Consider the following 21282-nt stretch of genomic DNA (forward strand, 5'->3'; position numbering starts at 1 on the left):
TCCCGTACCCCTTGGCTAATCACTGACAGTCAAAACGGCTGTTCAACAGCTGTGCTATGAAGTGACCATTGAAGGTTCAAGTGACCATCCATGACCGTTTTGTCTGACAGTGAGGACACTATTGTCCACAAATAAGTTCACACATTTACTACACGCAGTGTTATTGTTGATATTTAAAGGTTTCAAAGGTGGTAAGTTTCTTTTGCGTTTCAGTATATATATATATACTGTTAACGCATTAATTCTGCCCACAAGTTCTCTATCGGATTCATATCCAGGGACATGGCAGGCCACTCCATATGCTCTACACCACGGTCAGCAAGAAAGTGTTGGATCATGCGAGCACGATGCGGCCGTGCATTGTCATCTTGGAAGACAAAGTTTCCTCGAAAGGCTGCACAAGCAAATGGAAGCAATGTTTCTTCCAGAATGGCCCTGTACTTGAACTGGTTCAGGTTTCCATTCAGAACAACCAGGTCAGTTTTGCCCCCTGCATGAAAGCAGCCCAAACGGTCACCCCACCACCTCCAGCTTGGACTCTTGGCACTATACAATCTTTGTTGTAGGCTTCATGCAATTGTCTGCGCACTCGGACGCGGCCATCTTGACGTTAGACCAGAAATCTAGACTCGTCACTGAAGATCACGTGATTCCAGTGTCCTGGCTGCCATTGACAGTGCTCTCTGGCCCACTGCAATCGGCGATGGCAGTGTTGTCTGGTCAGGCGTGGCTTTCTCAGGGGACGCCTGGCACGATAGCCTGCTTGAACCAGTCGTTCGTTGACTAGCCTTCTGGATACAGGCACATTTGTCAGTTGCTGCCACTCAGCCCTAAGCCGATTATCTGACTTGGTACGGCCATTGCGGACTAACCGGTGCAGCTGGCGATCATCCCTCCTTGTGGTTCTGCGGGGACGTCCTGGCCTCGGTATTGGAGTCGGGACACCCCTCTGACCATTTCGTTTCAGGATCTTTGACACCTGATCTTGAGTGATGCCATACTGCCGAGCAATAGCATGCTGTTTCATGCCGTAATTTCGTAAAGCCACCACTCCATGACAAACAGCATTGTCAAGTTGACGGACCAGCTCCAGAGGAAGCGGCAATAACTTTTGGAGACGTGCAGCTGTTGTTTTCCACTAATACAGAATGCAACAACCCTTGTATACCCGACTGTGAAGCCAATCATCAAATGCACTTGTCCGTACATTTTGCCACGCCACCTGTGATATAATTCTGTTGTTGACTTCTTGCTGCGACAGACAATCAGTGACATGGTTCTTTTAACAAATAAATCACCAAAGTGTAAAAGAAACTCACCAGATTGATATACTGAGTTAAGAAAGTAAGCCCAAGTCAAGAAAAAAAAAATATTCCATATTAAATGCCAAGTCTGTATATATATATACCCACCCCCATATACAGTAGTGACCCGTAATTCCGAACGCCCCTCATCTCGAACTACTCTAATTCCGAACCGTAAATTCGAGAAAATTTTGTCCCTAATTCCGAATGTATTTCTATAACCGAACCACCAACATAGCGTTAGCGTCGTTCATATCCTTTGCCATTGTTGAAAGTGGCACCCTAATAAAGCAGTGGTTAACAGGAGCATTAACTTCTTCAGTGACAATGTGATTGACCACTTCAGAAAAATTAAGAAAAGTCGCCAACACCAGGCAACTTTGGAGAGGTGGTTCTCTAAAGAAAGCAAGCCTAGTGAGCCCCAACCCTCTCCAAGTGGTGTTAAGAGACAAAGAGAGCAAACACCAGAAGCACAGTCATCTGATGTTAGCTTGGAAGGTGCCTCACCTTCCAAGCAATAAAACCCTCTCCCTCCTTCCTCCTCTCCAGCCTCCACATGCACCATCAGAACTCTCCACAAAGGTAAATGCAGTTATTTTCATGTTCGTACATTTATTTCTTGTTTTTATTATTATTATTATTTGATATTTAGGACATTTACTCATCTTATTTTACCTTGAATCATGTGTATTTGCAGTTAGCAGTGTCTTGATAATGGGTTTTTGGGGTCCAGGAACGGATTAATTCACTTTCCATTATTTCTTATGAGGAAAATAGTTTCTAATTCCGAACTTTTCCCAATCCGAACTGCCGCTGGAACGAATTAAATTCGGATTTAGAGGTCCCACTGTATATATACAGGGTGTCTCAAAATACATGGAACCCATTAACATGATAATAATTTATTCCTCAGACAAGAAACTCCAAAAACATTTTCCTGGAAGCTGATATGATAACAATTAAAAAACTGAAGATTTGAGGTCTCTAGCTCAAAGGATACATTTATTAGAGCACATGTTCCAAATGACCGCCTTTGCGCCTAAGACACACTTGAAGCCGACGAGCGAAGTTGTCAATCATCCTGACACACTCTTCCTTCCTGATGGCACGAATCTTCTGGGTGATGGCCACTTTCAGTTCAGAAATGGATTGAGGACGATTCTCATACACGTGGTCCTTCAAGAACCCCCAGAGATAAAAATCTGGGGGGTTCAGATCGGGTGAATGCGGAGACCACTCGGGTTCGCGGTGCCTGCTGATCAGCCGATCAGGGAATCGGTGGTCCAGCCACTCCATCGTGATGTTGGCTGTATGTGGAGTTGCCCCATCTTGTTGGAACCATTGCACATCTCGATTCATGCCACGACGTCTCCCAAGTCCCCTCCAGAACTTGTTGAGCACCACAATATAATGCACCTTTGTGACAGTGACTGCCTCCTCGTCTGCGTCTTCAAACCAAAACGGTCCGATTATGCCATGTTTTGAGATGGCCACCCAGGCCATGCATTTCATAGAGTGCAAGGGCCTCTGAAGCACCTCGTCTGGGGCTTGTGTACCCCAGAACACATTGTTCTTGCTATTGACATGCCCACAGAGCAAGAAGTGTGCTTCGTCGCTGAACCAAACATCATCAAGAAAGTCAGGATGCTCTTCGATCTTGTTCTCGAACCACCGGCACATCACAACACGTTTTGCCATGTCAGCTGGTGTGAGTTTATGCTTGATCTGGATCTTGTATGGGTACAGCTGAAGATCCTTGATCAAGATTCTTTGCACTGACGCACGTGAAAGACCCAGCTCTTGGCTACGTCTTCGGATGGACTTTTTCGGGCTCCTTCCGACAGAATGTCTCACCGCATTCACATTGTCAGGAAATCTTGCAGTCAGCTTCCTGCCAGAACTGGGTGTTTCTGCCTTCTTGTTGAGGTTGTTTACTGATCCAGTGGCTTGAAATTTGTGTGCCCAACAATAAATTTGGTTTTTCTGGGGATAGTTGTTGAAGTTGAACTTCCTGTGAAATTTTGCTTGCACCGTTTTGAATGACTTCGTCTCCAAATAAGTAGTGACGCAAAATATTTTTTCCTCCTTTGTCCAAGGCATTTTGATTGATAATTATTAGTTGTTATGGTCTCCTCTCTTCAAATCTGAAAAAAAAGAACAAGAACATTAATATTGGCAGAATTATTAGCAGTGACATGGGTTCCATGTATTTTGAGACACCCTGTATATATATATATATATATATATATATATATATATATATATATATATATATATATATATATATATATACATACATGTTATATGTACTAGCAACGGTACCCGCCCTATGGGCAGAGCTTCAATTGGGAGGCCCAAATGAAAAGGCAAAATATCAGAAATTGAAGGCTTTTTTATTTTAAATGATTTATATAAACATCCATTAAATCATATCACACACAAATCATCAAAATCTAAACATTATTTGTAGAATTTCAATAAAAGCCATATCACTGTTCATATCGGTAAATATTATTCCATCGTGTTTGGAAAAATTGGAAAATTGGAAAAACTGAAAAATTGGAAAAACAATACAGCCTATTTTACTCCAGGGGGCCCCAGGATTAACCACCCAAAATTTCGTTGAGATCGGTTCAGCCGTTTTTGCGGTACCTGGGAACAGACAGACGTACATTTGGTGAATTATAGTAAGATATATACAGTGTATATATATATATATATATATATATATATATATATATATATATATATATATATATATATATATATATATATATATATATATATATATATATATATATATATATATATATATATATATATATATATATATGTATGTATGTATGTATGTATGTATATATATATATATATATATATATATATATATATATATATATATATATATATATATATATATATATATATATATACAGGGTGCGCCAGAAATATGGTTATTTTTAACACTCGTGTAAAGGTAATAAAAAGTTGAATTTCAAAACAAATTCTGACAAGGAAGTGAAGTACATAACATGCCATTTATTTGTGGAAAAGAACATCGAGGAGATGTGCACCATTTCGTCTGACACATTCCTCCAATCTTGGATGCCAATTATTCATGAGGTTCTGCAACATGGCCAAGCATTCCTTACAAAAATTATTGTGGGCAATCATCATCTTGGCTTAATTCCTGGACAGTTTGAATTTTAGCGGGATAAAAGTTTAAATCCTTATGCAATATGCGGCGTAGTGACGTGTGAGAAATTCTTAAGGCTGATGCATGCTTTCGGCTGGGGCGATGCGGACTTCTCAAAACTGACTCGCTTACCCACTCAATGTTTTGTGCAGTTCTTACTGATTTGGGTGCTCCTGGCAGGTTCTCTTTTAAAGTTAAACCGGTCCTCTCAAACTTCTGAACCCATAACTTGATAGCACGAACAAACAGCACATTTCCATGACGTTGAACATTGAAATGGAGTTTGAATTGACGTTGTGCAGGAGTTGCACTATCATTATTCTTGTAAAAAGCTTTGATAGCAAAAGTGCGTTCTTCACCCGAACAGTTCTACATGGTCACTCAAGTGTTCTGCCTGCAAAAAATAAAACTAAATCAGTAAAAAAAAAAAAAAAAAAAAATGCATGTTATGTTCTTCAATATCATGAATGGATTTATTTTGAAATATAATTTTTTATTTCCTATACAATTCTAAATTCTACACGTATAAAATTATCGACGTCTCTGCGGGCTTCTTCTTCAGTTTTTCCGGTCATCCATTTCCCTAAGCCTCATCATTTTTCCTTATCCAGCGTCTGTTCCTCTTCTCTCAATTGTTCTCCTTTCAACTCCCTAAACCACATAAAAACGCGATTCTTTTAATATCATTCCTGCTTCCCAAAAAAATATTGATATTTCTACGCACAAAAAAATAAAAAATAAATAAATAAATTGCAACACGTCAGTCATCTCCCAGATTTCGCAGTGATTGGTCTTACATAGAAATCATATTCTACTTAATCTTTCTACAGATGGATACCCGCAAACAGGTATACTTGCTGCGAACAACGGTGGATGAGGTGAAGGGATGCAAGCTTCCCTCATATAGGCAAGCATTCGGGCATTTCTTCTACCTTCACCATTGAAAGAAACTGACAGTCCAGGATGCATTAAGGGAGTCTTGTCGAGCAGTGATGGCTTTCTGGGATAAAGCTCATATTCCAACCAGGCTCGAGCAACATTGCACGAGCAAACTAGAAAAAATTTTCTAGGAGTGGAAAGGCCTCAAGAAACACGCTTCAAGGACAAGTGATTCACACAAGACGAAGGAAAAAGAATTCGTTGAACGTTTAGAATTTAGATCATCTCTTTGACATCGCCCACGCTGACGCTGAGAAACTGATCAAGTGCCGAGAGGATTGGGAGTTCCTCCAGCAGCAGCATCATAGAGGACGTCCCGGCTCAATGACGGGTCTGGACAAGACCCATCAACGCCAAGCCGAATATCGTAATCGACAGCGGGAGGAAGAGGAGAAACGAAGAAAGCGATCAGCAGATGAAATGAAGGCAGTATCTGAGGTAGCGGTTTTAGAGTCATCGTCTTCAAGTGCAGATGACAGCCAAGAAGAACAAGGAGCATGTTGTAGATCGTTCACGCAAAAACGAAAAATGACGAAGAACATCATGACACCAGAATTGGCGGCAGCCCTTGATCGTACACACCTCTCATCAAGGAAGGCCACGTATCTGCTGGCCGAGGCAGCTACCAGCTTTGGTCATGACGCCAGCGAGTACAACATCAATCGTGGGTCCATTCATCGTCAGCGTGAAAACTTCCGCCTCCAGTTGGCTCAGCAGTTGAAGACGGAGTTACAAGTGGAGGGTCCGTCAACTGTTCACTGGGACGGGAAACTCATGCAAGGTCTGACGTCACGGGAACATGTTGACCGGCTTCCTATTCTTATATCCGGCTACGGAATAGAACAGCTCCTCAGGGTGCCAAAGCTTTCGTCAGGTACTGCGCAGGCACAAGCAAATGCCATCACAGAATGCCTAAATGAATGGAGAGTGACTGATCACGTCAAAGCCATGTGTTTCGACACCACTGCGACAAACACAGGTCACTGTGGGGGAACTCTTGTTCTTCTCGAGGAAAAACTTAGAGGAGACCTCATGTACTTTGCGTGCAGACACCACGTCCTCGAATTGGTGCTAGGAGCAGCGTTTGAAGCAACCATGGGGACAGCATCAACTGGTCCTGAGATTCTACTCTTCAAGCGCTTCCGTAGTCAATGGCTCATCATTGACCAGCGACAATTCCAAACGGCGGACACAGATGTGGTCACCAAAGCTGCAATTTCTGCATTCAGAACGGAACTCATTGAGTTTGCTAAGTCACAGGCTCATCAAGTGCGTGATGACTATCAGGAATTACTTAATCTTTCCGTCATCTTCCTTGGTGGAATTCCACACAAGGGCATCAAGTTCCGTGCCGCTGGTGCCATGCACCGGGCTCGATGGATGGCTAAGGTGCTCTACGCCATCAAGATGTGGCTCTTCCGTAACCAGTTCCAAATGACAAACACTGAGGTACGCGGAATTCGAGATCTCACTCTCTTTTCCATTCTTGTGTACAGGAAGGTGTGGACAACAGCTTCCCAATCCATCAAAGCACCGCTGAATGATTGGGAATTGATGAGGACGCTCATTCGATATTCGGACAATAAGATCTTTGATGCTACTACGAAGAAGTTAGCTGCGCGCCTAGGGTAACTTTCGGAAGAGGCAGTCGGTCTAGCATTTTTTGATGAGAGGATTTCGACGGAAATGAAGTGCAACATGGTCAAAGCGTTGGACGAGGAAGCCCCTGACAGGCCACCAAGACGTCCTCGTATTTTTAAAGCTACATTCCTCAACGATAGCAAGGGACTAGTGCAATTGGTCACGAAGAACACACGTGGATTCTTCTCAAAACTTCAATTGTCAAAAGACTTCCAACTCTACCATCCCAGTTCGTGGACATCAAACCCTGACTACGTGCAATCTCGGGCTCTGGTCTCCAAACTTGCGGTGGTGAAAGACAGAGCCGAACGGGCTGTGGCTCTGGTACAGGAGCTGAATGGAAAGTTGACATTGAAGGAGGAACAGTTCCAGTTCCTCGTCCAAGTTGTCACCGAGCACAGAAAGCGACACCCAGCTCCGAATAAATCAGCATTGATGAAGATGTAAAGGAAGTATCAGCGTATGAGCATCGATATTCGTATTATTTGCATTTTTCCAAAGTTCTACTTTTGTTACTTTGCCATTTTTTGAGTGTATTACCTCGTGAAATTATTTTTTACATTTTTACAATAAATATTATGTGCGTGCAATTTGCGTTTTTTCAATGTCCTACTTACATGATGGTATTTGGTTAAAATATTATGATACGACGGCGAAGCTTACTTGGTTGTTCGGGATGGCGGCATCCTCCCAACACTAAAAGGGGTAACGTCTAATGGAATACTAGGAAGCCTGCTCTTAAGCAAGAAAAATCCGAAATCATGAAATATAGGAAAATGGTTATTTGGTTTATTTCCAAGAAGTAGAAAGTGATGTGAACAAACGGACATTATTTAAGTTGAATGGGCGACCTCCAGATGATGGCTAATCAGGACCAAATTTCTTCTACTCAGCTTTTACACGAAGTGGAATAATATGATGGGGTGAGACGGAAAAATCCATCTTTAAATTGGTGAGAATTGAGGATTGGTGAGAACTGAGGAGAATTGAGTGGGAACAATTCTAAAGTAAAAGGGATTGCAAGAGTTCTGAGGAGAAGGGGGAGGAGCCTGGAGGAGCGGGAACAGTGTGCTGAGGAGGTCGCGTTTTAGTGAGGAGATTTGAGAGGTGGAGTGGTTTAAGGAGGTCGCCCTGCTTGCCTGCCTTGGTACTGGTGTTGTTCTCGTCTTCCCCCATTGCCTGCCTATTCTCCTGCCCATCGCATCGCCTGCTCCATGCCCATCTTCCCCTTCCCCGCTGCCACCAGAGATAAGTCGCCCTGTTTTGTCCCTCTTCCCCATCCGTAACTGTGACTGGAGTGAGGCGCATTCGTTTTTACTAGCTGAAACCCGTGGAACATCCACGGAAGGGAGGATGTGGTGTATGGATAGAGTGTACCATTATGGATGGCATAGGGGATTTGCTTGTCCGAGTAAGAGTTAGGAAGAAAGTTGAGAATGAAGAGTGCGTATATGAACAACGACAGGGTAAAACCTGTAAAGCCTACTTTGATAATCATGAACGGTGGCAGATGCAGGAGTTGGTGAAACGAAAGGGGGGGTGGGGCTGATCATGACCTACCCTATGCCACATGGCCTACGCCATTTGTTGAGATCATGGCTACAACGGAAACAAAACAACTGGATAGGTAGGGCCTAGGCCTACACCTACTTTTCGTAACTCGGTGAAGTACACTTTGTTTTAAGCTTTCAGAAGCTGAAGCCTTGTTATTTTTTGCTTTATATGATACTGATGGGCTGCTGATCGGTTTCACTTCGTTGTAATCACAGTATATGGAAGAAATTATGGTAAACCCACCTGATGAGGTTAGCGTACACCGCGATCGACGACACCGGCACAAATGCATGCTCAGGATTGTCCACTCAGTGGACGGCTTGCTGTCGCCTTCGACTGTCCAATCAGCGGACGGTTTGCTTCGCCTTCACCCAGCAGACGCCAATAATATGGAGTCGTATCGGCAGTTAATCGGATGCATTTGGGCCCCAACTTCGGCTAATTCAGATTTTTCGCGTATGGCTGTACGTGATAAACAAAGAGCACGGTTCGTAGATCGTAAATCCATTAGTGCCGTGGGCATCGGGTCACTGGGTGCGGCGTAAAAGGGATAACAAAGTCGAGTCCTTAAGCTATTATTATATACTAGCTGAAACCCGTGGAACATCCACGGAAGGGAGGATGTGGTGTATGGATAGAGTGTACCATTATGGATGGCAGAGGGGATTTGCTTGTCCGAGTAAGAGTTAGGAAGAAAGATCAATTTTCACTTGTGCAAAAATGCTACTCACAATTACATCGCCTGTGCGTCGGCCTGTGATTGAGCCAGAGAGTTGGCCTGTGAGTCAACTTCCTTTTCAATGTCTGCAAGAATTGAAATACTGATTGTGAATGTGTAAAATTATATGAAAGAGGAACATGCATATCAATAGACGATGCCATCGAAAAGGAGAGCAGCTGTCAATAGAAAAGGATGTCTGACTTATCAATTTGACATTATTGCACAGGAAATGACAAACAAAGAAACAGTTCATTTCCATCGGGTAATATTATGATGAGAGATCAGCCGATACCTTTATTATGTCCATCAGCATCCATGGCACTTAGAAAAAAAAAACGTGGCATCAGCCAGCCGCAGCCAACTATCACGTACCGTCTCGAAGTCAATGCCATCCTTTTATCTCTTCGTATACAACTCACTGATCGCAACGTCACTCCATTTAACTTTATTAAAATGACGATAAAGACGTGAAACCCGTGGAACATCCACGGAAGGGATATCGTTCATCTGTTTTCAGCTCGTTATCTTTAAGCTTCCTTACGTCTCGCCACCTGTTACACCTCTCTGAGTTACGAGGATTTATGCAACGCACCCCGAGTATCGCAACGTCACTCCATTTAACTTTATTAAAATGACGATAAAGACGTTTCCTTATATATCCTAATTTCAAATGTTCAAGGGAATAAAAAGACCATTTGGTTCACACCACCCATGTTCACACCACTCGACTGTCCAATCAGCGGACGGCTCGCTTCGCCTTCGCCCAGCAGACGCCAATACGATGGCGTCATAAGATGGCGTCGTATCGGCCGTTAATCGGACGCTTTTGGGCCCCAACGTCGGCGAATTCAGATTTTTCGAGTATGTCTATACGTGATAAACAAAGAGCGCGGTTCGTAGATCGTAAATCCATTAGTGCCGTGGGCATCGGGTCACTGGGTGCGGCGTAAAAGGGATAACAAAGTCGAGTCCTTACGGTATTATTATATAGACTATCCGAAACCCATGGAACATCCACGGAAGGGAGGATGTGGTGTATGGATAGAGTGTACCATTATGGATGGCATAGGGGATTTGCTTGTCCGAGTAAGAGTTAGGAAGAAAGATGAGAATGAAGAGTGCGTATATGAACAACGATCGCCGACACCGGCACAAATGCATGCTCTGGATTGTCCACTCAGTGGACGGCTTGCTTTCACCTTCGCCTGTCCAATCAGCAGATGGCTTGTTTCGCCTTCGCCCAGCAAACGTCAATACGATGGCGTCATAAGATGGCGCCGTATCGGCAGTTAATCGGATGCTTTTGGGCCCCAACGTCGGCTAATTCTGATTTTTTGAGTATGGCTGTACGTGATAAACAAAGAGCGTGGTTCGTAGATCGTAAATCCATTAGTGCCGTGGGCATCGGGTCACTGGGTGCGGCGTAAAAGGGATAACAAAGTCGAGTCCTTACGCTATTATTATATAGATAGGATTTATTTTACCTCATTGTTTATTGTTATTATTGAATTCATTTTCTTTTTCTCTGGTTGTGTTTCGGGGATAACCCCGTTTGGTTTTAAAAGAGATAAGATGGTGTTAATTGGTGTCGAGAGAGTGCAGTATATCGCGGTGGGATGTGGGAATCTCAATGCCAGGAGTGACTGCAGGGAGTGGCAGAAAAGCCCGATGGTAATGGGATTTTTATATGCAGCTGCGTTTGGAAACAGGAGGCCTGGAACTTTAAATTTAAATAGGAATTTAGTTTGGCGCAGTCTCGGTTTGAGTTGGTTCCCGGGCTGCGGGATTCGGACCAGGGGAGCCTCATGGGGCCGCGGGCTCATGTGAAATTGCCCCCCTGGGAAAATTGGTTATGCCAGGCATCTGGGGAACTGCAATGGCAGGATTTGGACGTGGTGTCTGACCACATGAGCTGTGGCATGACCCAGGCCTTGTCTATCGGGGTGCAGTCCGAGCGAGTGTCTCAGATCGGTGGGGTCACCCGACCCTGGAGGGGGTTGAGTCTTCTGTGGGACCAAAGTGGTTATTCATGGGCAACTGGCATGGTGCACCATGGGGACCACTAGGGGGAGGTGTTGCGGGTCGTGCTTTGGTGGCGGGACCATTGAGGGCCAGAAGGGCCTGATGTGGCGATCGCCCAGGCATACGGCCTGGCAGCCTCTCCCTGAGGCTCTGGGACAGCCAGCACGTGGTGGCCTGCCATGCTGTGCTGGTCTATGGACACAGGTCAATCCGCATGGACTGGGTATGAGTATAGCCCACCATTTATTATGTACCTACGTACGAAGCACAGTTCGTTATTGCTTACAATGTTTAAGCATACCCCACTAGTGTATATATATATATATATGATGACCATTCCTTTTTGCACCATGACGATGCATAGGGCTGCCAAAGCAGTTTCCTTGGCTATTGGCACATTATCAGGACATGTATATATAGATATACTAGCTGAAACCCGTGGAACATCCACGGAGGGAGGATGTGGTGTATGGATAGAGTGTACCATTATGGATGGCATCGGGGATTTGCTTGTCCGAGTAAGAGTTAGGAAGAAAGATGAGAATGAAGAGTGCGTATATGAACAACGACAGGGTAAAGCCTGTAAAGCCTACTTTGATAATCATGAACAGTGGCAGATGCAGGAGTTGGTGAAACGAAAGGGAGGGGGGGCTGATCATGACCTACCCTACGCCACATGGCCTACGCCATTTGTTGAGATCATGGCCACAACAGAAACACAACAACTGGATAGGTAGGGCCTAGGCCTACGCCTACTTTTCGTCACTCGGCGAAGTACACTTTGTTTTAAGCTTTCAGAAGCTGAAGCCTTGTTATTTATTGCTTTATATGATACTGATGGGCTGCTGATTGGTTTCACTTCGTTGTAATCACAGTATATGGAAGAAATTATGGTAAACCCACCTGATGAGGTTAGCGTACACCGCGATCGACGACACCGGCACAAATGCATGCTCAGGATTGTCCACTCAGTGGACGGCTTGCTGTCGCCTTCGACTGTCCAATCAGCGGACGGCTTGCTTCGCCTTCACCCAGCAGACACCAATAAGATGGAGTCGTATCGGCGGTTAATCGGATGCTTTTGGGCCCCAACGTCGGCGAATTCAGATTTTTCAAGTATGGCTGTACGTGATAAACAAAGAGCGCGGTTCGTAGATCGTAAATCCATTAGTGCCGTGGGCATCGGGTCACTGGGTGCGGCGTAAAAGGGATAACAAAGTCGAGTCCTTACGCTATTATGATATAGATGGTGGCCATTTATTTCCTGTGCCATCCCTTCCCATGAAGTACAATGGTACTCAATGATTATATGCTTGTCTGTCTGTCCTTCTGCCACATATCGCGAGATTACGATTATTAATGTTGTATCACATTATTAAGGTGCTTAATATTAAGGTGGATATGACAGGGAAAGAGTTAAATATTCCACCATTTTAATAAGGTAATGAATAAATCATGTGTAATAATGAAAGACTACTCTCTTGCTTTGAAAATGGGAAGAAAGGGTCAGGGGAGGATCGAGAGTTGGGGGTGTTGGGGGTGGGTGTAGAGAGGTGACAGAAGTTCTAGCCCATGGGGGAAGCAACTCATTCTGACCTTTCACCCACTTTGGGGGGCACGCTTTCTGCATCATGGTTGTGTTTTACCACCATTGCTCGTGCAGACGGCCAGTCAGACTACTTAAAGGTAAATAAAAGACAGATTACAAAGAGATAGCACATAAAAAGGGTGTGAAGAGATGGTGGTTTGGAGCTTTGGCTCTGAGTGAATCCAAAAGTGCAGCACAATTAATCTTTTAAAAGTCCATGAAATTATTTAAATTGATAGATTAACTTAAACACTTCCCGTCACTGGGGATGGGTCCTTTTGCTTTATTTTCCCCATCACTGGGGCTGCTTACTTTTGCTTGTAACATATAAAAAGACAAAAAAGAAATGATATTAATAACCAAACAGTGTGGACACCATCTCCTGTGCTCTCATCGATAACAATGCTTAAATGGTACATACAGTCATGTGAAAAAGTAAGAACACCCCATGTCAAGTTTTGACTTTTTCAACATATTTCAACATACAGCTATTTGATCTTCATTTCAACAATATTGATAAATAAAGGTGATATAATATAACAAATATCATGAAACATTTACATTTTGTAGTCCATTGTATAATTTAAATGAACATAAATGCGAATTTCACATGTGGAAAAAGTAAGTACACCCCTACATTTATCACTACTTCAAATACCTAAAATTAGAATCAGGTGCACCAGCTCAGGTGCAAATGATTAGAACATCGTTAGAGAGGATCTTGGAGGAACCTGTCTTATTTAAACCTCAGACATTTAGTTTGGTTTGCTCTTTGTTGTTGAAGTGTGCGGCGTCACCATGCCTGGATCAAAAGAGCTCTCCGAGGCCTTCAGAAAGAAGGTTATAGATGCCTACGAGTCTGGGAAGGGATTTAAAAAGATCTCCAAACAATTTGAAATCAATCATTCGACTGTCCGGAAGATCATCTACAAGTGGAGAAGTTTACAAACAACTGCCAACTTGTTCAGGCCAAGCCGCCCCAGCAAGTTCAGCCCGAAAGCAGGCCGCAAGATGCTGAAAGAAGTCTCGAAGAACCCCAGAATGTCATCACGGGACCTACAGGTAGCTCTTGCCACTGTTGATGTCAAAGTGCACGAGTCTACCATTAGAAAGAGGCTGCACAAATTTGATCTACATGGGAGGTGTGCCAGGAGGAAACCTTTGCTGTCCAGAAAGAGCATCAGGGCAAGACTAAAGTTTGCCAATGAACACATAGGCAAAGGCCAGCACTTCTGGAACAATGTGCTCTGGACAGACGAGTCAAAGGTAGAGCTATTTGGCCACAGTACCAGAAGACATGTTTGGCAAAAACCAAAGACAGCATTTGACCACAAGAACCTGATACCAACTGCAAAGCATGGTGGTGGAAATATTATGGTTTGGGGCAGCTTTGCTGCATCAGGGCCTGGGCAGCTCACCATCATAGAATCCACTATGAATTCTTCATTGTACCAGAGGGTGCTTGAGGATAATGTGAGGCCAACTGTCGGAAAGTTGAAGCTCAACCGAAGGTGGACCTTGCAACATGACAATGACCCTAAACATACCAGTAAATCCACCAAGGAATGGCTGAAAAGAAAGAAATGGAGTGTTCTGGAATGTCCAAGTCAAAGCCCGGATCTAAATCCCATCGAGATGTTGTGGGGGGATTTGAAACGAGCTGTGCATGCAAGAAACCCCTCAAACATCGCACAGCTGAAATAATTCTGCATGGAGGAGTGGGCAAAAAATTCTCCCAGTCGATGTCAGAGACTGGTCGACAATTATAAGAAACGCCTACTTGAGGTTGTTTCTGTCAAAGGGGGCAATACCACCTATTCGACCCAAGGGTGTACTTACTTTTTCCACATGCGAAATTTGCATTTATGTTTATTTAAATTATACAATGGACTACAAAATGTAAATGTTTCATGATATTTGTTATATTATATCACCTTTATCTATCAATATTGTTGAAATGAAGATCAAATAGCTGTATGTTGAAATATGTTGAAAAGAGTCAAAACTTTGCATGGGGTGTACTTACTTTTTCACGTGACTGTCCATGCGACTTGAACTAGGCTGAATGATTTACTCAGAAAAAGGAAGAGTTTCACATGATATTGTGCATCTTCCCACAAATAATGAGTTAGGCAAATTTTAAAATAAATCGAAAGTAAACAAATGCAATGGGGTTTGCTTGCGATCATTTGCAATCAACCCAACTTGTTGTTATGTGCCGGGGGGGGGGGGGGGGGTAAGTAGCGTGGTTTTAAGAAAAGCCCATCTAAAACAGGGAGGAAAAGACAAAATAGTCCCCGTGGTTTTAGTAATTTTGCTCTTCAGAGTTAAAGGCCATCAGTGGGCCGTTTCTGTTCGGATTACAAAATATTCTGCATATGTATACTCTCATGTGTTGTATTTGTGCCAAATTTTGAACGAAATCAGTCCATGCATGTTGAGAAATGGTTGGGGACACGTATAAGAAACAAAATGGCCGCCAGTCGGCCATATTGGAGATGGACTTGGAAAAAAAATGACATGCATATTTAAGCCATCATTCATTATCTGTGTGACAAGTTTGAATAAGATCGGTTAATGCATGTCTGATAAATAGTGGATGACGTGTTCAACTTCAGGCTTTTTCAACTAAAATGGCCGCCAGTCGGCCATCTTTGATTGCATCATGTAAGAAAATGATGCGCTTATGTATACCGTAATTTGTTGTCTTTGTGCCGAATATGAACAAAATCGGTCCATACATGTCCGAGATATGGTTGCGGACGCACGGACGGATGGATGGATGAGACCCAATCCATAAGCCCACGTTTCAGACCAAGTCCAATAGTTAATAATGTAGGTTACTGCAGTGTCTGCAATGGAGTCTCAGTGAACCAATTGTCAACCCCCCCCCCCCCCCCCCTCCATTAATGGGATATTACTATTCCATGGGGAAGATTTGCCACTGGGCCAAAAACCCCAGTATATTCCCCAGGAATATCATGAAAGGTTGGTGCAATGTAAAAGTTTTCCCAAATGTGTTGGTCATTGTCAATCTCCAATGGCATAATTCATGCCATTGTTCTTTTGAGAAAATGTGTTCGGTATCAACCCCATCTGATCTTATCATTCATCTCTCATACCTTTTTCTGTAGATTAAACTGTGAGCGCCAAACAATCACCTTGAGCCATGGAGGAAGGACCCCCTCGCGAGCGTTCATCTTTGATGAAGGGGGCCAAGGATATTGCCCGAGTAGTGAAACAGCAAGCTATAAAGAAGGTTGGACGAGGTGTAGACCGCGTGCAAGACGAGCATTCAGGCCGTTCTTATTTTCGCTTTGAAGAAGATGAAGACGATGACATGTACGCTCGTCAAAGTTCTTTTGCAGATGAAACTGATGATGGTCCCAATGACGAGGCCTCCAGCGATGCAACTGAAGGACATGATGAGGAGGATGAAATTTATGAGGGGGAATATCAAGGCATCCCTCACCAAAACTCCGGAAAGGCAAACCATCTGCCTGTGGCCGGTGGGGTATCTGGAGGTATTGGAGGGCAGTGTGCAGATGCTGTTGAGCGGCAAAGCGATCAAGAGCAAATGGCACAGCAGTATGAACTGACTCTTGAAGAATGTGGCCACGGCCGTTTCCAATGGGAGTTGTTCATTGTCCTTGGGCTTGCCCTCATGGCTGACGGAGTGGAGATTTTCGTGGTTGGGTTTGTTCTTCCCAGTGCTGAAAAGGATCTGTGTATCACTGACTCAAGCAAAGGCTGGCTTGGTGAGTAATTACCTCTCTCTTTAATTCCCACTGTGATCTGCTTTGTGATAACTATGTTAAATGTACATGTTGGTACCTCCACATCAGAAACCGGCATATACAAGGAGCATTCAAAAACTTATACAAGCGAGATGCAATAGCCCAAGACATGTTTTTTTATTAATATTTTCAACATAAAAGCATATGAATTTAGAAAGAATAAAATTCCTTCCAATTTCCGAATTGTGTGTTTAGCTCAGCAATGGGATTCTCATGCATGTGCTACTTGTGAATGTCTGCAGCTGTAGTGGAACCCAGATAGGCTTTGAAACAGGAAAGGGCTTGTGTAGATTTTCTTGGTTGCTTTATGCAGCTTTCTTTTGGCTAGAAGAGCAGGGGGTTAATTACACAATTATAGGGATAAATGATTAGGTGAGAGCTGATTGGTTATTCCCTCCAATTGCAGGTCAGAGACATGATTGGGTCTTGTTACCCTGCACTCGCGAAGCAAGAAGCAGAGTTAGGCAATCGGTTGTGTGCGTGTGATGTGCATGTCTGCATTTTAAAAATTCATTTTCTCAGCAACCTTTGGTCCGATTGACATGAAATTTTACCGTAGGAGCACCTGCGCCTGTATACTTTTTGTAATCATAAGTATTACATCATAGATCACGTGGTACAGACGCCATCTTGGAAAAAGGTTACACCTCTATATCTACGAAACCGCTCAATGGAAAAAAATTGAAACATGGCTCATTGTCAAGTACTCCCTATGAGGAATAAGATATGTTAATGATGATGTCATTGTGCCTTCATTATGACGTCATAATTCTACAAAGATAATGCTTCAACCTAACAGTATGAATTATTTTTTTCCTCTGCAACTGCTGCAAAGCAGTTTTTTTTTCTCTGCAAAAGTCCGATGGATACAAAATTGTCACCGTAGGAACGCCTCCTCCTGTAGAATATTTTAATAAGTATGGCATCATAGGTCACGTAAAGGTGCCATCTTGGAAAAAAACAAAAAACGTTGCACCTTTATATCTCTGAAACCACTCCATGGAAAACTAGAACAATGCGACTGTGTCACCAATATGCCTCCGCATAGTCCCACGATGGGTAGATGCCATCACTCTGCATATGTATGGGTAGTTGATCACGTTTGTGAAGTTTCGTGTTGATCGGATAAGGTTCGTTTTTCTATCCAATATGGCTGCCAAACCACGTGGGGGGATATTATCATTTTCAAACGACATGCAACAGTGCTGTTAGATGATATTTGTAAAATTTCGCATCGATAGGGTGAGCGATTTCAGAGATATAATTATTTAATATTTACCTTCAATCCAAAATGGCTGCCAAACCATGTGACCTATGATGTCATAAAATTAATACTTCAATACAAATGGGTCATAGATCATGTGCATGCAATTTCAGATTTTTAGGATAAGGAATTCGATTAAAACATTTTTGTTTGGTATACCACTTTTTTTTTCTTTTTTTTTCTTTTTTTTTGTATACAAGATCGAGGCTCGTGAAAGAGCGAACATTAATCACACAGAAAGACAAACCGACACATAAAACATATAACATCGGGAGCGGTAGACAAGATGGGGATAGAGGGGGAAGGACACAAACACAACATTTGAGAGCAGGGACCGAGAGACATGGAGACATCGAGAGATCTGAGAGAGGGCGAGGGCTTTGGGGGGGGGGGCATGGGAAGGGGGCGGTGGGAGAGGTATAAAACATATGGACACTGCCAGGACTTCCAGGAAAGAAGTTGGAATTTCAAACAAGGTGGATCTGGGGTGAATTAGCGGGGGTAGAAAAGATCAAGGTTTTGGATGGGGGAAGATAAGAGATGGTGGTGAACAGCTGTTTTAAAGACCTGGAGGGAGGAGTGGGATTGAAGGGAGTGAGGGAGTTTGTTCCAGAGGCGGGAGAAAAGAGGAATGAAAGAGTGAAGGTGAGCAGAGAGCCGAGATTTCGGCAGTTTAACCATCAGAGGGTTGCTGGCAGATCTTGTGCGACCTGTAGGAATATTTCGGGGACAGAGCACAGAGAGAGCTGGGGGTGCAAGGCCGGAGAGGAGTCGGTAGAAGACAGAAAGACCACCTACCTGCCTGCGGTGAGTGAGTGAAAGGCCCTCAGAGATAGCTTCATCGCGGGAGATTCCAATAATTCTGAAAGCTTTGGTTTCAACAGCGTGAAGCCGAGCTAGGTGTGAGGCAGGAGCACCGGCCCATAGGGGAGAACAGTATTCCATTGAGCTGCGGATGAAAGCCTTGTATGTGGTGAGGAGCTCAGGTGTGCCGAGGAAGGACTTCGCACGACGGAGGATGCCCAGTCGGCGACTGGCTTTGGAGGCCAGCTTGGAAATGTGGTTTTCCCAAGAAAGATCATGGCAGATAGTGAGACCCAAAATCTTCAGCGACAGAACTTCTTGGAGAGGATTGTTGAGAAAGTAGATGGGAGGGTTGTCCAGTCGATCTTTTCGGAGAGACATAGTAAGAGTGTGAGATTTGTCAGGATTGAAAGACATGTTCCACTTGTTTGACCAGTCTGTGATTTTGTCCAGGTCTTCAGAGAGTGAGGAGGCAGCAGACTGCCGATCTGAGGGAAGAGGAATGGAGCGGCAGAGAGTGGAGTCATCAGCAAAGAGATAGAGAGGATTTTCGAGAGAGTCAGAGAGATCATTGATGAAGACCAGAAAAAGCACGGGGCCCAGAACACTGCCTTGGGGAACTCCAGCCTGAACAGGAAGAGGAGATGAGAGAAACCCATTCAGGGCCACACGTTGACGACGACTAGAGAGGAAGTCCGCCAGCCATGCGTGGAGATTTCCATGGATACCAAAGGAGGAGAGTTTGGTGAGCAGAGCGGGGTGCCAGACCGTGTCGAAGGCACGTGATATGTCGAGGGAGACAGCTCTAATTTCCTGTTTGGCATTGAGGACCTCCATCCATTGTTGAGACAGCAGAAGCAGCATGTCCAGAGTAGAGTGACCTGGTCTGAAACCAAATTGATGATCAGAGATCAAGCCATTGGAGAAGAGGAAAGATTTCATATCCGAAGCAATGATGGATTCCATGACTTTGCTGATAATTGGGAGAAGGCTGATTGGTCTGTAGTTGCTAGGATCTGTTTTTGCACCTTTTTTGTGCAAAGCGGTGATGTTGGCTGATTTCCAAGCAGATGGCAGTTGACCTTGAGCAAAAGAGAGGGTGAAGAGAACAGAGAGAGGGTGAGATAGAGCAGCAGAGCAGGATTTTAGGACCCGTGGGCTGATGCCGTCGGGTCCAGTTGCAGAATCAGAGTCGAGGGTTGACAGAAACTTTTCCACCTTGTCAGGAGGAAAGGACACGGAGTCCAGGAGCAGCAGGGTACGACTGGGTATGGTGGGTACAGAGAGGGATGGGTTTGGGACACAAGATTTAGAGGCAAACACAGAGTTGAGGCATTCAGCTTTTTCACGTGCGGAGTCAGCTGTGTAGCCGTTTGAGGTAAGGGAGGGGATGGAGGGGGAACAAACACCAGAAACGGATTTGACCAGACGCCACCAGGATTTGGAAGAGGGAGACAGATAAGAGAGTTCGGTCTTGAGAATGGAGAGATATTGTTTCCTGGCTCTCCTGAGGGTGGACACACACTTGTTTCGGGCTTTGTGAAAGGAAATGAGATTTCCTTCCGTTGGATTTGCTTTCCAGGAGACGAAGGCAAGTTGTTTCTGGGCAACAGCCTCACCACAAGATTCCGTGTACCATGGACGGGAGGAAGGGTAAGACAACTGAAGACGAGATGGGATAAATCTGTGCATGAGAGAGAGCAATTTACTTTGGAAGAATTCCCAGGATGAGTTGATGTCAGAGGTGGTAGAGATGGGAGACCAGTCCAGATGATTGATGGCTGCTTGAAGACCGTGCCAGTTGGCCTGAGTGAAATGCCAGACTCGTCGACGCTGAGCAGGCTCCCTGAGGATGGTCAGAGAGATGTCCACTTTAACAAGGACATGATCAGATGATCCGATCGGAGCAGAAGAAGAGCAGCAGACATTTTCAGGGAAGTTAGTCATAACCAAGTCCAGAAGAGAAGATGTTCCGTTGACTGAGATCCGGGTCGGGAAATTGACAGATTGTGTCAGTCCCAGTGAGTCGCAGAAGTCCTTTGCTGAGGAGCCATGGCTGGTGAGAGAGGTACCCACACCCAGCCAACTGGCATGATGACAGTTGAAATCACCACATATGAGGAAGAGAGAGTTGGGATGAGTAGATAGAAGTTGGTCCATATCATCAGACAGCGAGATGTAGATGGAGTCATCACTGTTTGGTGGACGGTACAACACACATATGAACAAGAGGTGGGAGCGAAGGGGAAGCCCTAGCCAGAGGTATTCCTGGGGGTGAGGTGGAGAGAGTGCAGTGCAGGGCGAGTGAGGAAGAGAGTTTTTGATAAAGATAGCAACCCCGCCTCCAGGACGAGGCTCAGGTCTATCATACCGGAGGAGGGAGTAGCCCGGGAGAGATACTATGGAATCAGAGACATCATAAAGGAGGAAAGTTTCTGTTAAGCAGATCACGTCT

General features: G+C 44.2%; 1 protein-coding gene across 2 annotated transcripts in view; it reads left to right on the top strand.

The window, feature by feature from the left end:
- LOC137420731 (synaptic vesicle glycoprotein 2C-like) overlaps positions 1-21282 on the top strand; it is a 111345-nt gene that overhangs the window by 17265 nt on the left and 72798 nt on the right. For both annotated transcript variants that reach the window (XM_068106059.2, XM_068106060.2), the window contains exon 2: positions 16097-16720. In XM_068106059.2, the coding sequence (XP_067962160.1) occupies positions 16132-16720 (589 nt within the window). In that variant the 5' untranslated portion in view covers positions 16097-16131. The remainder of the gene's footprint in view (positions 1-16096; positions 16721-21282) is intronic.

The sequence above is a fragment of the Myxine glutinosa genome, chromosome 2 (genome assembly GCF_964187855.1).
Source record: "Myxine glutinosa chromosome 2, kmMyxGlut1.1, whole genome shotgun sequence".
In the NCBI taxonomy this organism is placed as follows: domain Eukaryota; kingdom Metazoa; phylum Chordata; class Myxini; order Myxiniformes; family Myxinidae; genus Myxine; species Myxine glutinosa.